Here is a 23,788-nt window from a genome sequence, read left to right as displayed (position 1 = left end):
TCTTCACATCCCTTGCTGCCACTGCTGCGTCTTAATCTGTTCTACTCAACTGGATGACACATTCGAGATATTTTTGGGCATCTGGAACATTACTAGCATGCGTGATGATTGGCTTGTTGATGAGTCACTGCTGTTTATAGGAAATGAGAATGGATAAGAGCATTAGGGAGGTGCAGTCGAGCGTGGAAGAATGAAGGAATACATACTGTAGGGCACACATTCATATTGGACTTCCAGATATTTGTAGGTTCCCGGGCAGGGGTCAGGAAATACATCTGGTCCGGCCACGACAGCACACTGGGTCCGGTTATTACATCTGAAAGAGAAGAAAAGGTCTGTCAGAGCAAACAGCAACAATGGCCTCACCAGACAATCTTGTTCTCCTAAATGGCCAGAATATACAACTGCATATTAGTCAGATAATTACTTGTGGGTAATGAAGTTTAAAGTATTACATTCTGTCGCAGAGATTATGAAGAGTAAGAAGCTCCATTGGTTGAGGAAATTATTCATCCAGTCTCTTCCTTTGAATACAAAGGATTCTCTTAAATACACACAAGAAGCAGAAAATAAAAGGAAGTTCTATACTGACCAATAGTAGGACTAGTCAAAACAAATGTATAATGCTTGTGATCCTCCAAAGTATGTACAAGAACTCCTGATGAGTACCGTTCTGTTGGACATTTCATTGTATAATGACAATTAAGACTTTCTATTGTATTGTTTTCTGTTGTGATGGCAACCATAGCTGGGATGTTTTTAAGCTAGCCTGAATTGCAAACTGGAGATTTCAGGTTTGCTCACATTTGCAATGACTCGATAGGGGGAGAGCTATCCATATAAACTGTCTCCATCTTAATGCCGCCTACGTTCATAGTTAATTTAAATAACACTATATTTTGAGTGACATCATGCAAGTCAAATATCGCCTGCTTTATTTTTGATATGACTTGTTTGTAAAGGGACGATTATTCCTTGCAAATTTCAGAAACAAACTGATTCAAAGGAGTTCAAATACGACATCAAAGCAATGAAGAAAAAACACATTATACAAGGACGAGGTGATGCGATGAATGTCCTGAGTTTAGTTTTTCAACTTAGTAAAAGCTAAAAAAGGTTAAAAAAATAATAAAACTAAATTGTTTTTAACAAGGTTGTAAAACTGTAGAAATATTCATTTTTTAAACTGATTTTGGAATCACCTTGATAGATACTAGTTTAGCACTGCATTTAAAAACAATATCTTTAACAGTGGTTGCAGAGTAATACTGTTCAAGTCGCTTTAACTGTTATCCTACTTTCTTTCATATCAGTGTATAAATGGTGTTAGTATTAATTAGTTCAACTTTGTCTTATCCCTGGTTAATAATCTATGTGAAAATATGTTGGAAACAAATATGTGTCAATTGGGACAACCTTTCTTTTTAGGTTCACGAAGCACTGCTACGGCTAAATTCCTGTCTCTACTGAGACGTAGAGTTGGACGTCATGGACGTAGAGCCCATCTTTAACCCATGTTACAGGTTACATTCTTATTAACACATGATGGATGGCAGCAGCGGTGGAGAGGAAGAGGGGGGGGAGGCACAATCAACTGAGTGCGAAATCAGCTCCAACGTGAAATGTAGGTCTTCATTAAAAAAACACAATTATGGTGCCGGTGGTGTCCTCATGTGCCGTTTTGTTTTTGGCAGTCATCAATCACAGCCCCGCTCCTTATGCACGAAGAGTGACTCGCCGCACATAATGGCAGCGCTTATCTCACAACATGGACTCTTGAACGTTTTGACGGGTATTGATCATGGGATTGCGAAAGTGAGAGACAGAAAGTGAAACTGAGAATTGATTCTTTGGGAGCAAAATACAGGACGGACATAAACAGGATCACTGTCGATCGAATCGAAAGTCGTTCGGACGACCATTATCTTCCAATATATAAAAAGGTATTTATTCCCCAGCAAGGCGTAAGTCTTGTGAAGGTCAAGTCGGGGTCTGACACAATGATTCATACGCCACAATTAAAGGATTCTCTACACCTTAATTAACATTGATTGGCTGCCGACTAATCAATCGAACCAGTGAGGGACAAGCAAAAAATGGGCCCCATCTCATTCCAAGCCGAGCCAGTAATGAGATATGGTCTGTCAAGCCTCTCCCATGTGTGCTTTATGGGTTCATGAACCCATCCCCCCCCCACACCCACTGCCACTCACTCCAGTCTTCTGTCTCTTGACTGTCCCTGCAAGCGAAGAGTTAATTCCCAGGCCGTAAATGCCAGTCAAATAAATAAGGGGTCAAGCCCATGAAACTGAGAAACAATTATAGAGGCCTTATACAGCCTTCTGTTCTCTACAGCCTTTACTCCTTACGAACATTTCTAGTTTATTCTATGGTGAAGTGTGTGTGTGTGTATGTGTGTGAGTACGCGTGTGTGTGTGTGTGGGTGGGGGGGGGTTTGTAATCAGCGAGTGAGAACACAAGTTAAGATTAAGTGTCACATGAAATTAGAAGTGAGGTGGAAAGAAGAGGCGAGGGATTGGAGCAGCGACGAAAAGAAAAAAAAAAAACACTTACATGGATGGACAAGTTCTCGCTTTATCACAACTTAGAAACAGACGTCGGCTAACTTGCGGACGTGTCCAAAGTTTAGCATGCAAGTAAAGAAGAAATAGCATGCTGGGTTGTTAACGCCAATACATTTCGAACAAGTGAAAAAAAAAAAAGATGAAGAGGGTTTTCAATTCATATTTTGAGTTACATCACGTCATGTGTGGGAGGAGCCCCTGCTCTACCACAGAAGAAACCCCAGAGCGGTTCTTAAGTGCTGCCACATTGTGTTTTGGACTTTGCCTCACACTCAGGAGTACAGTTAAGATGAATGTACAATATTGGTGAAATATTAAGTGTAATATTGGAACAGAAATGAGGTGCGTTGTTTACTCAATAGAAAGTGTGAAAAGTCAACAAAAAAATATCTGAAGCTCCCAGCTGACATGGATATGGTTTTTATTCTATGATGATGCTGCGTTTTTAAATCACAGTTTGACTTCCTCTTACGGTTTGAAGCATCATGAAGTCTATTTAAGGTGGATTGAAAAACGTAATCTCAGCCACAAAATTGATCTCGGCTTCATTTGAAATCTCTTCTATCAGTTTCTACCTCTGCATGAATAATAATACGTGCTGATCAGTTTTCTGTTTGTATCTTGCAGGGGGGTGTCGGGTGGGGGGGAGGTGGGGGATAAAATAAGGTGGAAGAATAATTACAATTAAAACGGATCAATAAGCAGAGTGGGAGGGCGATCGATAGCAGGAGAAGCTGCGGCGTGTCACGTGCCACAACCACTTCACAATTACCAATTAGGGGGGTAATTAGGATTTCATCAGACACGTGTCTGTGGCGTAGCCCTTTGAACTGGCAGGGGAGAGGGAAATAGATCCACATTTGAGCGATGCATTTAAATATGTATGGTGTTTACATGTGCACTATAGAAGGAAGGAAACAGCAGGTGGGTTGGAGCTTCTACAAGATGAAGGCTCTCATTGGCATCTTGCTGAAAACTCGTTTTCCACAAGATTAAAGTAAAATGTGTCATTTCAAAAGCATACATTATTGGTTTATCATTTCTAGATGATGACAACTATCCACTGGACATATATGATAAGGATAGGATAGCATTACATTGGGCCACATGTAAGATTTTAAAAGACTAACTCAAAGTCAAATATGTTTTTTTTTGCCACCAATGGACCATTTTTACATCCGCATTCCTGCGTTCCTCTCTTGCAGCTTATTCCTCCTGTTCTCTCGTCTGCCATTTGCTATAACTGGCAGATTAGAGCTCAGGCTGCCAGCTGACGAAGGGAGATGTGGCACAAAGCGCAAGAGCCCTATGTAAGCACAAACTGTAATGACTATAATCGCCGACTGATCCCGGCTGCTGCCTCTGATGAAAGGTGGTTGACACCCCTCAGTTTATTGACCACTGAGCAAAAAAAAAAAAAAAAGAAGAAGAATGAATGGATGTGTGAATAAATAAATCAATGAAAGGAAGAAGGAAAAAAGTAAACAGCAAGAAATCTAAGATAACAGCTGCTGTCAAAGCTAGACAGATGTGTCAACATTGGAGAGTAGGAGAAGACAATTGGTGTTCACCGCTGTTCTCTTTCACAACTCAAATGATTCATATCAGACAAAGAATAGCATCCAAGTGGAAGAATGGGATGGTTTGCCAGCTTTTAAAAAAGTTCAGGATGGAAAGAAATGCATTGCTGAATCTGCTTCCAAAACGGAAAGTGGCTTTGAGAGCTTTTGACTGAAGCCTCATCAAAGAAGTTTGCTTGAAGTAAGTCAAATAAGAGCGGAGATGGTTCAAGCTGGCGTTCGGCATGGGGGGGAGGGGGGAGGGGGGCTTCTCTCTCTCTCTGTGGAGTTCCTGCACACTTCGGATGTTTTTAGATGACACAGTTCCTGTCAAGGAAACTCAAAGTCTTCCATTTACTTTCAGTTAAGAAGAGCAAACAAGGAGTCGCCCCCCCTCCCAAAAAAATAATAAAAATAAAATAAATCTATCTATCTATCTATCTATCTATCTATCTATCTATCTATCTATCTATCTATCTATCTATCTATCTATCTATCTATCTATCTATCCATCCATCTATAGGGACTCGCAGTGTGTGTGCATTGACAAAGTGCATGTTGGTATTGTTTGATTCGTGTGCACACTGCAGAGTGTGTGTCTGTGCCCGCCTGTGTACACACTCATAAGGACTTAGTATTTGTAAGACAAGGAGAAAAGTAAGCGAGGGAGGGGAGTGACGGACGGGTCAATATCCCCGTCTCTCTGTTGGGACCCATTATGCTTTAGTGATGGTCTTCGCCACCCACGGTCGACTTCATTCATTATCTTTCCCAGCTGCACGCCGCAGCATCCATCTTTTCTCATTTGGCCTGTCTCCTGGCGCCACACACACATGAAAAAAAAAAAACAACAAAAAAAACAGCAACCCTTAAAACTCAAACAAAAAACCTTCAGAAAATGTTACCAAAAGACGGCAAAGCACTGGTCTTGAGCCTCTGCATTCCACTCTTGAGAAGAATTATTTAAAAAAGTAGCTGCTGAGTGTCGATTAGTGTGGCTCTTTTACAGAGGAATTATCAGTCAAAGTCCCAGTGGAGGTCCATTGTTCACATAGAGAAGCTCGTTCGGAAGCATATGCATCAAGTTGCTATAGAATAATGCATCATTTATATAGGCCCATTGTTGGGAGCTACTTTAAAGATAACTCGAGCTGGGGATTATCAAACAACACTTTAACAGCCATGCTAATGCTCTTTTTAACACACGCTATTGAAGCCAGTGAAACTAAACTGGCTTTATTAACACATCTGCTTTAGTGCTGTGGAGCAAAACTTGACAAAGGGGTGTTTTAGAAGAGAATTATGCCAACAGATATATTTTATTCATGTTTTGTTATTCATTATGGAAATGGAAGGTGGCGAAAGCTTTTCATTTCATTGTAACATCTGCTGTAGTATCATATCCACGATGACCAGAGAGAACAGAAAGTGGAATAGAAAAAGGTCATGTGTGCCAATATTGATGAAATGGTACAGAAAGGTTGTATTTGCGGTGCGTACTTGGGTTTTGTTCTGGGCCTTCCATTGATCGGGGTTAGATTTATTCTGATATGAAATATAAGGGGATATGTGTTGGTTTTCCATTAGTAAAGAAAGTTTACGAAGTTAAATTCCATGGCGGTTACTCAAGTTCAATCTGTGAATCTATTGATCAAACCAAAGCCACTGAAATGAACTGCTTTCCATTGAATGTTAAGGCCTGAAAAGACATTTCTACAATGGTAATGGACTCTGGTGATATGTCTTGTGGAGTACTTTTACCCTTGTGAAAATGTTGTTTTTTTTAACAGCCCTTTGTGTCTCCAGAGGAAGCTGCGTGAAGTCTGAGAAGTTGCCTCGAGTGCTTAACTCTACAAGTTTGAGAATAAAGCAAAAACTCTGGAAGAGTGAAGTTAGAAAAGAGTGAGCTTACCAGACCTCTGTAGCCCCCTAATCTCTGCTTGAGGCTAGTGGCTCAACTCTACATTCCCTGCTACGAGCAGAACACACCCGAATCAGGTTGCACAGTGGGTAACGTAGGCCCCAGGTTTAGTTACAAAGGAGAAATAGATGGAATCAAAAAAAGACAATACCTGTGATTCTGTCTTTCTTCCTTAGAATATCAAATAGAGCTGCATCCAGCGCCTATAATCATTGTCTCTATTTAATCCCATGAGGTAGACCTGTTTATATTATCAGCCTTAAAACCATGAGAACCCCATGTGTGGTTATCATCATCGTCTTCTTGTTTGGATTCTTAAAGGATACAGGAAGGGAGAACTTTTGTTTGCAATTGTGACAAGGCACAAACAACGATAGAGAAACTAAAATCCTCAAAGAAAAATTGCGAATTTAATCAGTGAATTTTGAAAGGTAAGCATGGAGTCACCAAAAATCAAAATCACAAAGAAACAATGAAAAGATAAAAGTCAATGTCAATAAAATATCATGGAGATGAATCAATAAGTCTTTAAATTAAATTATTTGTCAAATGAATACCATGTGTTTTCTCTTTTTAGATAGAAAACATGTATTCAAAATTACATTCATACCTGTAGTTTTGGATACATCTCTACTGAGTAACTCTCCCACAATAATCAGGGGTTAAAAGGTAGAGGCCAACATGTTAGAGGACTACAGCTTTCATTCAATTCCACCAACGATTTCTGTCACTATTTAAAAGCTGGCATTGGTAAGAAGAAACCTTTTACACTCACAGATTCTATGCGAATCTTAAGGGTGATCGATAATGCAAACGTTAAATCAACCTGCCCAGAGATGTTCTGCACCTGTACACAGAAACATACACATCTATACGGTGTACATTTTCTTTAAAATGGCACGCCTGAATCCCCTCGACAGTTTCCGTTGTTAATGCTAAGCCTCGGAGCTCGCTTCCAACATGGCAGGAGAGCCGCTCGACGTGGATTAAAATGCAAAAAAAATGAAAGAAGTTAGGGAATAAATGTTTACATTTACACAGAGTCAAAGTGTGGGTGAGGGGGATTCAAAGTGCATCGCCGAGGGAGCTTCCTGTTCAAATGGAGACGTGAACATTCGTGTGAAAAAAATACGCAGGCACCTTCATGTTGAAAAAGATGCTGCCAAAATGTCAGGTGCATTCCAGATTAACACATTGCAGCCTTACCTGCTTACTGGGTGGCATATGCATACAAAATATCTAGCTCTGCAGCACTGTTTGTACAAACAGTATGGGTGACAGAACATCAGCTATATTCTTTTTTTTTAACAGGATTAACTACGTGGAACAAAGCAGAAAGGAAAGAAGTGCCAAGTCAGTATGTGTGTATGAGTGTTTGTGTGCATAAAATATATGGATGACCTTTATCAGGCTCTATTAAGTATGGAATAAGAGTTTCATTAGGGATGGTCAAACAAAGGTCGAGATTGATCATCTCCTATGAACTGCTTCCAGTGTTTACATAAATTCAGTGCTAGTTTTCCAAAAAAAAAAAAAAAAAGAGCATCTCTGGCTTTCTTTTTTTTTTTTTCTTCCCCAAGCATGACAAGCATAATCCCTCTCAGCCATTCACACAGATTAGTAGCTTTCATAAGATTTTTACATCACACAGTTCTCCTCTCTCTCTCTCTCTCTCTCTCTCTCTCTCTCTCTCTCTCTAATTTTGTGTTTGGAAGATAAGCCGCACTTCATCCAAATGCAGCAACAATCGGAGAGAGATGCAGCGGATGAATTGTGGGGTAGATGATCAAGGATATTTCTTGGATATTTAAAAAGAAAGAAAGAAAGAAAGAAAGAAATCTCCACTCACACTGAGAATTTATAGACGGAGGCTATATATGGATTCATATATGCTTGGAAAAAGCCCAAGAGCCTAAAGTGAACACTTGATAAACACATGCTTTTTTCTGTTTCTGTGCAGTGTTTGGGGCGAGTGGGCTCTCTCACTGAGGTGATGACTAAAATAATAACGGAGGACAGAGAATGGGCTTGTTTATGGCTCACGATGATGGATGAGACACATATAAACAACAGTCAAAACTTTTTCCGATTCTGATTCGTTCTATTTGTACATTCCCCCGCGCTCACTGAAGCCCACACCGAGAAAAAACTCAGCCTAGTAATGCTTTTCTCTTTACACTCCATGCGCTTCTTATTGCCACTTACTTTGGAGGAAAAATAAATGTTCCCGACATTTTCTCCTTTTTTTTTTTTTTTTTTTTAACACATTTGAACTTGATGTGCCACTATGCTCAATATTAAACAACGATGTCAGCTGTACAGAAACAGCTTGTAGGGCTAAGACTAATAATGTACACAGCAGTGGTCACGACGAGTTCAAGTTGTCGATGTTCAGTCCTTCGGCGAGCTGGAGCCCTCGAATGCAGCGCAGAAGTAAAACTCCAGACTTTTCAAAACAATGGCTTGTGTGCCATTTGTTTTTGTTTTTTTCATGCATCCCAAAGGCCACTGCAGGGGAAAGAGTGTCACTGATCTCTGGTGCTGTTTGTCCCTATTTGAGTTTTTTTTTTTTTTGCATTATTAAGGAGAGACGTTTGCCCCATTTGAAACACATGTTCCTCTTGCAAAAAGTGCCAGAGTCCCCAACGCAAAGATTCTTTTTATTTCAGACGCAAAACCAAGGCAGACTGCGCGGTGCACGACAACTGTGAGGGTGTGTTTGCGTTTGAATATCTTTACCACTATATGATTGCTGTGGCGATTCCACCCTAAATGTTATCAGCGGGCACACTTTCAAGAATCTGGCCCCCGAGCCAACAACTCATCAAAAAACATATCTCAATAGTGTTCTCCTTTTTGAAAACATCATGCTGTCCGAGTCATGGAATTGTAGGATATGTAGTCCAAGTTTGGGTATTTTGTGATTTTGATGTCTGGAAGCATCTCAAACTTTTCTTGTATCAGGAGATCACTGTTTGAGTAACTCTTTCTTTGACCAGACTTAAATCACTGCAAATTAACATGAAGTTAAATATACATCCACCATTTCTCTTTTTGTCAGACTCGTAGAAATAAAAAAATAAAAAAACTCCGGACTCATTAAACACAAAGTTGACCAGTTTGAGCTTCATGCTTGGAGGATAATGTGGTCTTTTCCACCAAAAATAGAAAATAGCTGAGATAAATGAACTCAGTTTCACAGACTTGTTTCTGGGCTGTTAGTTTTCAGGCAACACATGGACCAGAGGGCAGGTCTGGAGAAAGGTTATCACCTCAGGGGATTCACTCCTCCCTATGAGGAGCTTTGCTACTGAGGAGGATATTATTTAGCTCAGGTTTGCTGCTGTTCTCACTGAGGTTTAAACCATGGGTTGTTTCATCGGGGCAAGTTTTCACTGACACCACTGTGGCTGACCCTGCTTTTCTTTTCTTTTTTTTATGCTTTTTTATGCAGCATGTTTATGCTAGCTTTGATTTTTTGTTTTTTAATAATAAATGCAGAACAAAAATACAGCTATTTGTCTTGGAACCTGTGACACATAATCCAGCTGCAGACAGATCAAACATGCTCAGCCAGCGTCTTTGAAATTAATCCATCTGTTTCTGTACCACAACAGGTATCAGGTGATAGCATTTCTCTCTCCACCTAAAAGGTCAATCCGTGATTCTGCACATGCTGCAGACATCTATCTGGCTGTGCACACTGAAATTCCATTAACGTCTGAATCTGGCACATGCTGGAGAGTGCAGGGGGAGCTAAGATGCTTCCAAATCCAACATTGGGGGGGGGGGGGGAATAGAAAAATGACTGATCCAGATAAATCGGGTAAAAAGTGCTTGTAGTGCAGATAGAGTTTATACTGCGAGTGTATTGTTTGAATTACAGCATAAAAGCTTGGCCCTGTATGATAATTAATTTAGATGAGCGAGTTCAAGAGTATTCTTTCACAAGTGGTAATATAAAACCATTCTTTTTGAAGACAATAGATCTTGTGTTGCGTCTGAAGCCTCCTCAACCCTTTTTTTTTTTCATACATGCATTCACGAGTGCAGCCGATGTCCTTTTGTCTGGATGCCAGGAGATATGGATCTTGAAAATCGCGCAGCTCAAAAAAATAGCGAGCAAAAGAATAATGTTTCGTTTTAAACGTGACAGCAATTCCACCTTGTGCCAATAGAAGTTGAAATCTTTTTTCTTCTTTTGCATTGTGTTTTTTTTTTTTTTTTTAAACTTGTGAAGGAACTGAATCTTACTCGAATCTTGACTGACGTCGTTTGTTTTTCCAAACACACCGCCAACATAATCATCCCTCTCTTGATGCAGTCTTAACTAGACAAATAGCCTTGAGTTGTATGTTAATGATTCCAACACCATACAAGCAGAGATGTATGATTCACATGATTCAGCAGCTTGATGGTGGTTCATTAATACACAGCATGGAGTTCCTGTCAATAAAGGTCCCCTGACAGCTCCTGTTTAAAACAAGGCAACTACAACTGACGGACAACTGAACATACCATTTTTGACAGATTTTAAAAGGTGCGTTACGCTGAATTTCCCATGGGGCAGCTGTATCTCCGACACTTCCAATCTATGAGGAACACATCCGTTGTCTCTTTCGGGCTATTTTACTGCATGAGAGAAGAATTTAAAAGGGAATCTAAATGTTTTAAATAAAGGTCTCAACCTGGAAACTGATATGTGACTGGATGTAATTTGTATGCATGAAGTAATTACAAGCAGCAGGTATTAATATGGTGTCAGGAATCATTACCAAGAGAAATTGGGTGAATAGAAAAGTTATTTCCTCCAGCTTCAGGACAATAGTTAATTAAGACATGTTTTGAAATGTGTTGCTTTAAAAAGAATGGGCTCTGATTAGAAAAACGCTTCACTTCCAGATACCCACAAAACCTGCTGATACTGACATTCAAGTCATAATGACATCTTTTTTTTTTTTTTTTTTTTTTTTTTTGGGGGGGGGGGGGGGGGGGGGGGGTGATACATGTCTCCCATTAAAAGTAAGCAAATAAATAACGTGTGATTTAAAACAAGAGGCGTCTAATCTGCCGGTATGTAAATCACGACGCCCACAGGGTCTCTCCAGGTGCCTGTAAGGAGGCAGAAGGGAGGATTGAAAACGTGCAATAACTTCCCGAATCGATTTGTTTGCTGGGTGAGGCTTATTCACCAGGGCCTGCCCGTCTAATGATTTACGATTTCCAGGATGAATTTTTCTATTCTTGCCAACAAATGATGCTGCTCCCCTATCTTGCCGGTGACGCTTGATTTATCTTCCTGCAAAAGGGCCCCTCGGGGATTCTGTGCCTGTAGGCCCATTTTTAGGCTGAGGCTCATTCCAGGGAGGATGTGTAAAAGTGAGGATTGGGTAGTATCTTTTTTAACAGGCAGAGTCGTATGAATATTAATGTGTCACAAATTGAAGAAAAATGATAATGTGACGGGCAAGGTGTGATTATGACATATGTGCATCAGTGGCTAACAGTGGTTGAGGTTGGATATGTGTGTGAGTGCTAGGAGGGTGCTTACAAACATACACATGCATGGACACAACCAATATAGTCTTCCAACAGCCTGAAGGAATCCATTCTGAAACATTCCAGTGACAGGCTCCATTGAAGTGCTGACCAGGCTTAGCCTTTTGAACCAATCCTGCAGAGATTCTAAGCCCATCTCAAGAGCATCTCCACAAGCGGCAGATTCTCGTGCCAGATACCCAGGGGTCCTACTGCTGTGCTGGCCTTCTGATGGACAGGCAGGGGATGGAAAGAAGAAGAAGAAAAAAAAAAAGGAGTTGCAGAAATGCCACCAGTCTGACTTTTTCGAGGCGTCGAGTCGTGTTTGTAAGGCACAAAGAGCGACGTCTGCTGCTGCGTCGAGTCAAAAGGAAGATGCTTTGGGGAGCTTATGTGGCTGCATGCTCCGCACAGTGACAACAAAAAGATTCTAATCCTTCCCTCGGATGCTTATTCAATCTCTGTTTGGAAAGATTGGAAGAAATTTCTGAGGTTTGTCTGAATAAAGAAAACAAAACTACTCAACCAACACCAGAATAGAATAACGCTGCATTGGCTGCATTTATAATCTACACAGAAATCAATAGGCAGACTGTATCACTGATCCCCACCTCTCTCTTTCTCTCTTCTCACTCCCGCTTTCACACACACACTCTCGCACACACACCAAGGCCTGCCTTTAAGCACAGATTTTTTCATTTCCAGTCACTGTCACCATGGTAACTCCCAATGTCCGACTAAGGCCAGTATGTGCTTCCAGCACTTTCCTTCTTCAAAGCCCTTTTTCAAAGACTAAAACTGCATTTCTTCGCTAACAGTCTCCCATAGTGCTTTGCTTCTGGGAGGGTACTCAGCTGCTAATTACACCGTGTAACAAAGAAGAATAGGTACCTCTATTAACGACCACTCTATGTGAAAAAGCATAAAGTTAAGTCATCAATAAATCCCTTTTTAGCTGCAGTTTTAAATAGAAAAAAAAAATTAAGAAAATCTAGAATGACCTTGCAGTTTTTTACCCATCCATTTCAAAACTATATATCGACATCAAACCTTGTTGAGCATTCAAAATGGCCGACTTTGTTCCAATGAAGAAGAGTGTCTTGGCAGGGCTGCCGGAGCGACAATCAAATATTCCTGTGTTGACCGATCGATGCGAGCCCACCCTCCTGACCTTGCTCATTCACATCTCAATAATGAAAGACGAGCAGGGGTTATGAGCAACCTCACTGCTCTATACAGGAGGGGTCAGCCGTCGATAGCTCGGCAAGGGTCCAGCCCCGCATTGGCATGCAGGAAATCACCGAGGGTCTTAAGGTATTGTCCTGAAGGAGGCATGGTTGGGATTAAAAGATTGGGCTTGACTGGACTCTTCCGTCTCTGTGTGTCAATACGCCCAAGGTACTGTCAGTCGCCGCTTACGTCGAAGGGGAAAGTAATATACTGGCATCTGAATGTGTAAAGGTTCAAATCCAAATTCAGTTGATGGTTGTAATGACCAAAAATAAGATGTGACTTTTAGAACATTTTTTAGCAAGATCTTCATGAAGGTGGTTTCAAAAGAAGACATTTGTGGTAAATGGTTGAATTAGTTCCATTTTAATTGACTGCCCAAGAAACAGATCTTATTTGAAATGTAACCAATAATGTACAAACAGCTATCGTTTGAGTAGTTTGAGACTAAGCAGACGTTTTTAAATGCAATATTTTTCTGGCATGTTTTAACAAAGGGAACTCTCAGGAGGTGATCTGAACAGTACGACAATCTCCAGTTTATGAAACGTCCCAGAGTTAATGAAAGAATGGCCATCACAAGTCTCCTTCTTTATCACAAAAACTTCCAAACCAAAAGGATATTCAACGAGCAATAGTATTAAAAAAGGAAGAAGCATCAGTGTCTGAGAAAAAAAATATTGAGAACCAAACATCTATGACCAATAAATTCAGTGCAAAAACCTTGCATTCTGTTTGAAAAGTTGGAAGCTTTTAAAAGGTGTTCAGTTCAGAGGCCCTGCTTCATAAAAACTCTGGGTGACTGCTTCAACTTTAAGCACCGCTTTGGTTTGACAGAACAGGAGTGCGAGTGATGTAAATGAGGAGGAAACAAGAAGTACAAAGACTGATATAGCCCTGTCCCTTTCCTGTACTGGCAGAGGTGACAAGTCATTCCTTGTTTTTCCACCAGACGCAGGCACCACTGTCCCTTTGAATTTGTCAGTGGATGCCAAGTTATTTAACTGTCTTTTGACTTCTCTTCCATACCAACAGGTCTCCTGAGATGCAGCCTCGGGAGGGGGAAAGGAGGGCGGAAGTCGCATTCTGGTGGAAAAACAAAGTCTAGAGTGTGTCATCCTGTCTGTCGGTTTCTGCTTGGCTTGTTCCCCAACTGTGGTTTGTATTTGGTGTCAGCATATGTTTGAAGCAGAAGATTTATTGCAAAAGGCTTTGAAAAGTGACAGATTTTTGGAACGTACTCTGTTGTTCTGTTGTACCCAAAACACAAAAAAGTGTCATCCTCTCCTAATTCCATCATTTCTGGGATCTATTATTGGCGTGAAGCCCGTCTCAAAAGGCGAGGATTAGTGGGTAGGCAAGCTAACTTTGGGCTGAACACTCGCAGTTCCTCACAAAGACGTCTCAAGTTCAAACCAAGCTCTGTTGCCATAGTTTTTAATGCCGCATTCCACACCTCAAAGACAATGTTTTTGTCCAGGCTTGTGAATAAATACCTACTATAAGACCCCCTTTATACCAATCCACTGTCAGGAAAATGGAGGAACCATTTTTACTCTGGCTTTAAAATGATGCGTCGATCTCCAAGACATAACAGCTAACTATTTCTTGCAATTGGTGACAAGTTTAAGTCACAGGTAACAAGCAATAGCAGCTAAATAATTAATGTAAATGTTATTGGTTCCAGTGATTAAAAAATTATTTGACTAACATTTAAATGTACACTGACTCTTTACATGGTAGGAAATATCCTTGAATGCTCTCGAATTATTATTTCCAACGAATTCAGCCAACAAAAAAATGTTTTTAAATTCAACTTTTGTATGATATAAGAATAGTAAATGAAATAAGCCATAACATACCCTGGAGTATCTCAATATTGCATGATTCTCAAGCTTTTTGTATTTCTACTATTCCATCTCTTTTACTTTCTTCGTTTTTATTATTTCATTCGGCTGCCGCAACCTAATTTCCCAACTGCAGTCAACACTTCCAGTGGATCTTTTATTTAATACACTGCTGTCAATACCATACTGTGAACTTGCATCACGTTGAAAAGCCTCAGATGTAACAGTGAAAGGAAACATTTGCGCTATCGTCTGGAAATGGATAAGAGGAATGTAACGAAAATAAATAATGACACAATGATGCAGCAACTTAAGGTCCTTTGAAAGGCAAATTAAAATTCTGAACGTGTAACTAATCAAAGACTACAAGATGTCCTGGTTGCGAGTGAACGGCATTGTAAACAACAGCATGAGGGAGCAGTGGATGTAAGGTAAATTTCATCAACTTCTCAAGGTGACATTTGGAACTTCATTCTGTGGTGAAAGTCGCAGCAGGTAAAAAAAGAACAGGGGTGCAGAGTCGGGTCTTTTATCTTCCGTTTCATCCTTCTCTCAGGCGATAAAAAGTTTGCATCTCACTTCCTTCCTTCACCCCGTTTGCTTCTTTTCCACAGATACAGCCAACTGCCCCCTTTTATTTGAATTCTTGAATGACTCCTAATGAGTCAAATCTGAGTTAGATAAAATTATTTTGGAGGTTCAAAGTTAGAGATAACGCCTGACAATGTCGATGTTTTCATTTCATTTTTGGACAATATACAGGCCAGTACCAGAGTCGAGAATCCTATTTAGGTCGAACAATGAACTGTGTAACCAGAAATTGAACTTGAAAGGTTTATATCTCTAAAGAATTAGTTGCCTACCTGCAGCCAAGTATCTGACCAGATACTAATGTGTTTTACTTTGGCCGTAGTGAAGGGACTATATATCTATTTTTAGCCTCAAAATCTAAAAGAAAATATCAGTAATTTCCCAGAGGTTTAAGAAATAGCCTCAAACAAAAGCTCAAATAATTATAGTTTGAATAATTTAATTAAATGAACATAATCTACACAGGTCTCCCTTGAAAATAGTCTTAACGTCAATGGGAATTACCTGACTAAATTAAGGTCACATATGAAAACGTAGACAGCTATCAATCCCTGTGTGTGTCCATATTTGTCCTGCTGGTTGGTGTTGTTTCGCAGTTTTTACATTGCGAGTAGCCAAGCTTTGAATTTGTGTTGCATTTTTTGGGATTTGTCCCAAACCCAACTCTTCAAATTTGTAGATAAAAGCTGAATCAAAAGCAGCTTTCTGCACCGCTGTACAGACAAGCTTATCACCGATTTCAATTCCACTGCAAGGTCCCCAGCAAGAGCCACTACACTACAGGCTCTCATCTCCCCAAACACATCGACGTGCGTGTATATGGGAAAATGAGGTCCATGTCAGCACCCACAAAAGCCTTTCTCTTGCTTTATACGCAGCACTTTTGAACATGTTCTAAGCGAGTGGTGAGAGGGTGCGGCTACAAGCTTCACTCCTTTATGGACTGGCATTGCTGTGCGGCAGCTACAAGCACTCGCCTTTAAAAAAGCAAAACACACACCATAGCGAGAAACGGCCACGGTCCAGTGGCTGAGGAGGCCATTGATGGAATTAAGGCTCATGAATAAGAATGCAGCGCAGGGCGAGTGAGAGCTCTCCCGCTGTGTAATATTGACATGCTCCCCAGTCAGAAAATAGCCCAGCGTAATTAGCTTTCAAAAGAGGCCAAAAAAAGGAGAGGCCACTACAGACACAGAGGAACCCTCGACAGGAATGCATGCCACTCTGAATATAAGTCAGTGGTTGGGCGAGGCGGAGGGACAATCATTCACATTTAATGCAGGACAGACAAAAACATGGTGCATGCAGAATGTATGGAGTCACCTGACTCTTCTTTTTAGTGGTTCTGTGTCAATTTAATACAATTGTAAATGGTATGACGGACAAGGTTCTAAGACGTGAAATCACTGTGTTTTAAAGTAATGTGCATATAATGGTCATGTGATTTGATCAAAAGCTTCAAAACAGAAATTTCTATTGTTTTGTCAACACACGTTTACTAGATTTCAGAAATGAAAAATTCAAAGTTTAACTTCAAAGTCAAAATGAAAGAAGAAAAGCAGAAATAGATTCAAAGTTTGAATCTAAGTATCTTGGAAAGGAATCTGCTAACGGGGGTTATGTGATATAGTCAAGCTGACGTACTGCAATTGATGCAATATGGTCTATGGTCTAAATGTAGCTTTTATAAGCTTAAATGTAAAAAGGAAATGCATACTCAAATTCATTTGACAAATTAAAAAAAAATACCAGTTAGTACCTTGTTTCTTCTTATTATTTTATGAAAGGTTACATACATTCTTTTTTCTTTATCGTACCATTTTAGCAAAAACGAAGACTTCTCTTGACTTGATCTCGATTAGTCCGTAAAATAGAGAACACATTTCAATTCAAGATGAGTCGCTGGGTTGCTTCTATAACAGTGACAAAGGTTAATATTGAGAAGTGAAATGTTTAAAGTGTCTCTAAATGCCAGTAAATGAGGACATAATTGGTGATGAATGGCCAATTAGCCTAATGGTGATTATCAAACCATTTGAAACTATGTCAGCTATTTAAGAGACAAGGGACACAAATTAAATGAATCTATTAACATGAAATCTAAATGCACAGCTATGAGCATATTGCTAAGTATTTCCATATGGATTACTGGATATGTACAGAGTTCAAATGGTACAAACTATGAATATTCATCTTCTTGGGCTTGATCAAAGTGAATCATTTAACCGTACTATGAAACATTGATTACAAGGGTGTCATCAGTGTTTTAGCTTAAAGATTGAATCATTATGTTTTACCACACATTCCATATTAACCATTAAGATGGGTCTAACAGCAGAGAGATCAAAGAACTGGGTAATTGGGCAATTTGAAATTGTTGGGATATTTACCAAGACTGAGCCAAAGACTAGTTTAAGATCTAATAAGATCCGTCAAAGGTCTGTCTTTCTAGATCCCCAATGGTATCACCTTTATCACTAATTTATTGTTTTTGACACTTCACCTGAGACTTATGAAACAGAACACAAGATAAAATCTATTTCCAAGGTTGAATGAAGTAAGAAGGGAGAGCAATTGGTAGACTAATAAAACAGGTCCTTTGCAAGGTTCTAACCAAGTGCAGCCATCAGAGAGTCACGAAGGAAACAAGGTGAAACGGCTCCTCGTCTCGCTTCCTTGGTTTCCTCCCGCCAAGGTTAGAGGCCAAGTGACGTGAATGTAGATTCCATTTTCACAACCCTCTCAAGAACAGCACCCTGACACTGTGGATTGTGGCAACTCACTCATGCCCAGTGTAAGCCCATTATAAAGAGAGCTATGTGACACAGACACAAAGAAAAAGAGACATTCTAAGTGAAATTAGAGAAAGTGAGACATTGCAAGAAAAGTGCGAAGGAGGGCTAAAAGGATTCAGAGTCGAACAGTAATTGAGAGGACAGGGAACGAGACAGGGAGAGTGGGAGATAGCAGGATTAAGGGAGGTAGAAAGTGACTTGTAATGCTTTGCTGAGCAACGGCTGGTGGCTTTACCAGCCGTTGTTTGAGTGCGACTACAGGACTATCAAGGAGTCAGTTTGAAGCCATGTTCAACACCAAGCTGAAAGACAAACATCAAGCTTCACATAGAGGCACACGAGCCGATCACATATCTGAGAGATCCATAATGAATACCGTGAATCCTAAATAAAGGGGAAAAAAACAGGATGCTTAGCCCTTTGTTTGTTAGGACTAAAGAGGTTTAGCCTGGTAAGCTTGACAAAAAGCTGCACAGAGCACAAGATGAAACGCAAGGCACCAACATCGAATCAATCAAAGGAAAACATGATTCACCACAGTTATTTCATGTCGTTTAAACAGTGAAGGTCATTACGCTATATTGGAAACAAAGGATCTGATGCTAATTGTTTCATGGAAGAACATTATAAAATTGGTCGATATTAGCATGATTGGTGAGGGAGTTGTTCAAATTATATAGATAGAAGCCGAAACACTCAACACTTGTTGGCTATCATTTTACCACAACCAAGCCTCTGAAGGAGTCGCCTTCTTAGAGACCTCCTGTGATGGAAATACTCCAACACAAGTAAAAGACCGTACTTGTAACTATACCATAATTGCGATTAGCATTCTGATAAATTGATGAAGGCATTGATAGTGCAGTGATGTTTCCTGTCAGTGTTAGAGAATGACATTTTATTACTTTAGGTGTTTGAGGTTTTTAATGTATTCATGAGTTTAGAAAAAGAGCTCAAACATCGCCCCCCATTGATACCAACTTCTGATACATGTTTGAGGCTAACTGATTATGTTTAAAGAATTTTGACTCAAAGCTATGACTGAAATGGACATTTAATTTACTAAACCTGGACCTACAAAGTCTGAGAAGTCGTCATCTGTGACTTCAACTAATAAATACATGGACTAAGAACAAATCTAGGATTGCTGCCAAAAACAAGACGGTCGGTATCTTACGGTTAATCATGATCTTCTCAGACAGTCATATCTGTCTGGGAAATTCTTTTGTTCTCTAGGCGGCTTGAAATGAAGCATAGTGTGATGACGTCCTACCAAAGGAAGGTTATTGGTCTTGTCTGTGTCTTTGAAGAGATACTAAAAGTTTTATTAAGTAAGACACTGATGCACAGTTGCACACTGACTCTGCAGTAAAATGAAACGAATTATGTATTGTAATATTTTAATGTTTGCCTTTGTTTCATTTAAGTGATTATTAAGATTGGATCCAATTAGATAGGCTTACTTTTATACGCGGCGATAGCGCCGCTGCTGCCAAAACCGAGGCTGAAGCAGTTTGTTTAAGCTTTTTATATGATTGCATAAACAGACAATTCCACAATAATCCTGTTTACACGGCCATCCAGAAAGAGTTGTTGATTCGTTCTCTCAAAAGATGAATTGCCTCCTCTCTCCCCTATCAAAGTTAATCAAAACTATTACACCCATAATCTGGCTGCAGAACATTAACATGCTACTTAAACTGCATTCTAAGTGCAATGCAGGTTTTGGAAAGATGAGTTGAAAGGACGGGTTTGACTCGCACAGCTGTTGGCCTTGGTAACCCTGTTTTACTCGGCCAAGGATACAAAGAAAAGATCGGAAGGAATAATACAGAGAAAGATTGTTCAGTGATGTTACAAAAAGACAGATTTTTAATTGAGTTCAGAGTTTTGTCCAGTGATCTGTCACTCAGGAAGTCCTCACCTCTTAAACCTAATGTTCTTTTTGAGCCTACATTTGGAGAATACCTTGTTAGCATGGTTGAACAGAGTGCTAATTGAGCAATTACTCTTTAACAGTGTGGCCCTATTGTTCTCTGAATTGTTCTTGGACAGTATGAACACCAAACAAATTTAACAAGAAAATGAATTTCATGACAAAGTGTAATTAAGTGTTGTAAATGTCTATTTTTAATTTAATTTATTTTAAGAATTTATTAATACAATTAAGATTTTTTTTTTTTTACATTATTATCCTTTTCATACCTCCATTTCATCTTTGTATGGAAATTAAATTACATTACACATTTATTTTTACTGTTTTGCTGCCAATAAATAACAAAATACCAACTACACTGAACAGTTGACACAGTTTAGCTCCCAGTCCATCTACGTATCTTCTTTCCTTATGATGACTTCTTCCAGTTACATGCTATAACCTAATGACTGAAGGAAAGCCATCAGAGTGGAATTGTTTCTCTCAACAAATTGGTAGGCAGACGATAAAACAGCTACAAGAACTTTTGGAACTGGAACTGGCTCCAAAAATCAGCAATGAATCAGCATTACATGATATTGTTTCAGTTCTCTTTTTTTATCTTGGGGGAGAGATGATGAATAGCCAGGAATGTTATTAAAAAAGGTCAGAAGAAGTTGCATGCCCTCTCTGTGATGGAAGAAAATAAAAGATCCAGGGCTTCAGGGCAGAAGGAAGGCGATAGAGAAGTAGACATCAAATGTGTCTGTTGCCTGTACTCCCACCTGCCAATTAAAAAAAAAAAAAAAAAAAAGTAGAAGAAGCAGAAAACTCGAAGAACAAGGATGAAAGACTATGGAGCGCAGAGAAGGGCAAATATCAAAAAGATAGAGGGAGGGGAAAAAGCCCAGGCGGCTCCCTACACTCTGACTAACCACCTGCTCCTGTCTGAATTAGCCCTTTCTTTACTGTTTGCACTCATCCAAGTGAAACTCACTCCCCTTGCTGACAAATGGACTGAGTCTAAACCCCATGTTTAGTGAGCCACCACTGAGACAGCTATTAATCTGACACCAGAAGATCCAATGGCCAGGCCAGGGCTTTATGAGGATCATATTAGGGGCTGAGGTCCTTTCATTTTATTTTGTGAAAAGTCCAAAACTCCTGAAACTGTTGGCAAAGCACTAAACTTATGGTGGCATAACGAAGTCTATGGGGCATTTGGGCTGAAGAATCCAAAAATGACTGCTCTTACAGTCGATTCAAACCACTGGCTTGGTTGGGATCGATTCTGTTATCTCCTGGGAGAAAGCAATTCAGTTGGTATTGAGAAAAGGCCTGGAGTATTTTACATCTCCCAACACTTCCTTTTCACAACAAATTACCACAGACTCTTGTATGGCCACCACGTCTTGAGGCCAGGTCTGGCAATACGCCAGATGCTGCCAGCTCCACATGTACGGCAACTAATTGGGCAGAAATGAATGCTGCATATTCCATTAAAGAGGGTTTGAGTCAGACAGGGGCTGAGAAATGAGACGGAATAATGATGATCTCAGGTGATGTCAAGAAAAACGTCTGGATGTGGGAGAAATAAACCTCTTTGATTTAAGGCTTTATGGAAAGAGGGTTACGTAAGGGCAGGAGGCAAAACATGCACAGATGGGAAGGCGGTTTCAATTCGTATCAAGTAATCCACGGAACTTTGAAATGTGTTTGTTACCTTGCATGTTTGCTCCAAAGGAAAAAGGAGTCGTTATCTCCCCTTCCTGTCAGAGCCTTTATTAATATGCTTTTGCATATTAATGCAGGCTGCGATAAACCACCCACTATTCTCTATTTGTTCAAACTATTAAAACAGGCAGTTGTTCCCCCGCAGCGCTCATCGGTCATGTTTTTGTTCGGTAATTGTCAGGTGCTCAACACATAATTGTATCATGGAAAAACAGCCTGTAACCAGGAGTAAGCAAGACAAACCAATGAGTCCTGCATAAACAGAGAAAGGCTGAAAGGAGCCGAGTGCAACGAATGCATTCAAAAAGAAGAATGCACTGCTGTTAAAACAATGTAAACGTAGACTTTACATTATTTTTCATAGTTAGGAAGACTAAAGACGGCAGGGGTAGTGGATCTTTACACATAATGAAGTACCAGACATCCCCTTTATAACTATCTGCCGAATGGAAGCTTTAATTTAAAGCAGAAACCTGCGTGATATTTGCACTTCAAAACATGAAAGTCATGCATTAATTCATCGAGCAGCTTATTGTTTGGGGAGTTAAATGTTTATGCATCCGGCGACTTAAGACGAGGGAGTCCACTTCAGAGAGGTCTTTTGAGGTTATGAATGAACAGTGATGGCATTACTCCCAAGTCTGCTCTGCCTGATAAGCCCCGTCTTAATGTCAATGGCAGCGTTCTATTTGTTTTTTTTATTAAAGAGTTTATTAAGTATTCAAAGCTATGATATGAATATGCATGCGCACTTAATAACAACTTAGCGTGGAACTCCCTTACAGCTCGGGGACACATAAAAACAGTTTTGAATGAAAGTCAAATAGCTTTTTTTTTTTATTTGGGTCAATCTCCAAAAACAATGGCTACTTTATTTCCCACAATGCAAAGTGACAACACTGTGCACAAGCTCTTCCCTGACTTTAATACAGCACTTCTTTCCAACCCCATTTTGACAGTTTTTAAGTCTGGGTTTATGTTGTTTTTTTATTATTATTATTATTAATTTTTAGGTTGACTCAGCCAAAGCTGGAGCAGCCCCAGCGATATCATCAGTATCATTTGATTAAACTTTAGAAAGCTCCCTCCAGTGCCACAGAAAGATTGTCTTCCTTGTGATGGGTAAAGGCGACAATGTTAAATCAGTGATACTTTTATAATTCTCAAATAGCAGTGGTAGTTGACTACTAATAACTGAATGTGGTCAATGAATACAGTACTTCCATGTAATAAATGTAAACATTGAGGAACATCAACATAGACCATATTAAGAGTTGAGCTATTTGGATGGGAAACAGTGATGTAAAGCATCTCCATGGATACCTGAAGAGATGCAAGCAGCAAACATGAGGAATCTAAGTGGCAGTTGATGATGTTAAATGCTTTCAGTTGTACTTTGCCATTTTTTTGATTAGACGCATGGCGACCAATTAGGATAATTGGAGTGGTGTTTGTAAGAAAACTAAATCAATGTGCAGTGATAGCTTTGACATGTTTTCCTTCCTTGACCATAAAAAAAGCTACTTTGATGGTGAATTGTTTATGAAGCACAAAGAGACAAATAACGGGCAGCCTTCCATCGCCTTATTAGCCAGCCGACTCGTGCTCGCAGTCTAGTGAAAATGGTGAATCAGGATAAACTCCCTTTCAGCTTTATGGAACCTTGTGATGGGCTACTGGTGTTTTGTTGGGAGAAAAACAAGCACATCTCATCTTACCATTCAGACATGGCAGATATGTAGAGGGAAGAAGTAACTGATCCCAGTCACACAACGAAGCAGCAGGAGCAACTTGGGGTTGAATGTCTTGCCCAAGAAGGCATGTTGCAGGAGCTGGGGTTCGAACTCCCAACCTCTTGGTTGACAGACAACCGAGCAAACCAACCGAGTCACAGCTGCCCACCGACTGCTCAACAGATTTGAATCTAAAGGAATTCAAAACAAATAATCCTGAATTTGCCACTATTATTTTATATCAACACATACAAAAAGACAAATCACTTTTTTGGGTGACATACAATAACTTATTATTTCATTTCAGATAAAAACACTGTGATGTGTTTCACCTCTACCA

The 23,788-nt window shown here is 39.8% G+C and overlaps 1 protein-coding gene across 8 annotated transcripts in view; it reads right to left on the bottom strand.

Annotated features, from left to right (window-relative positions):
- Positions 1-23,788, bottom strand: part of LOC306841548 (adhesion G protein-coupled receptor L3) — a 224,998-nt gene that overhangs the window by 101,694 nt on the left and 99,516 nt on the right. For all 8 annotated transcript variants that reach the window (XM_079371495.1, XM_079371497.1, XM_079371499.1 and 5 more), the window contains one exon: positions 207-316. In XM_079371495.1, coding sequence (XP_079227621.1) covers positions 207-316 — 110 coding nt within the window. The remainder of the gene's footprint in view (positions 1-206; positions 317-23,788) is intronic.

The sequence above is a fragment of the Symphodus melops genome (genome assembly GCF_947650265.1).
Source record: "Symphodus melops genome assembly, chromosome: 20".
In the NCBI taxonomy this organism is placed as follows: domain Eukaryota; kingdom Metazoa; phylum Chordata; class Actinopteri; order Labriformes; family Labridae; genus Symphodus; species Symphodus melops.
The sequence above is the reverse complement of the archived record's forward strand: the minus strand, read 5'-3'. Positions and strand labels throughout refer to the sequence as shown.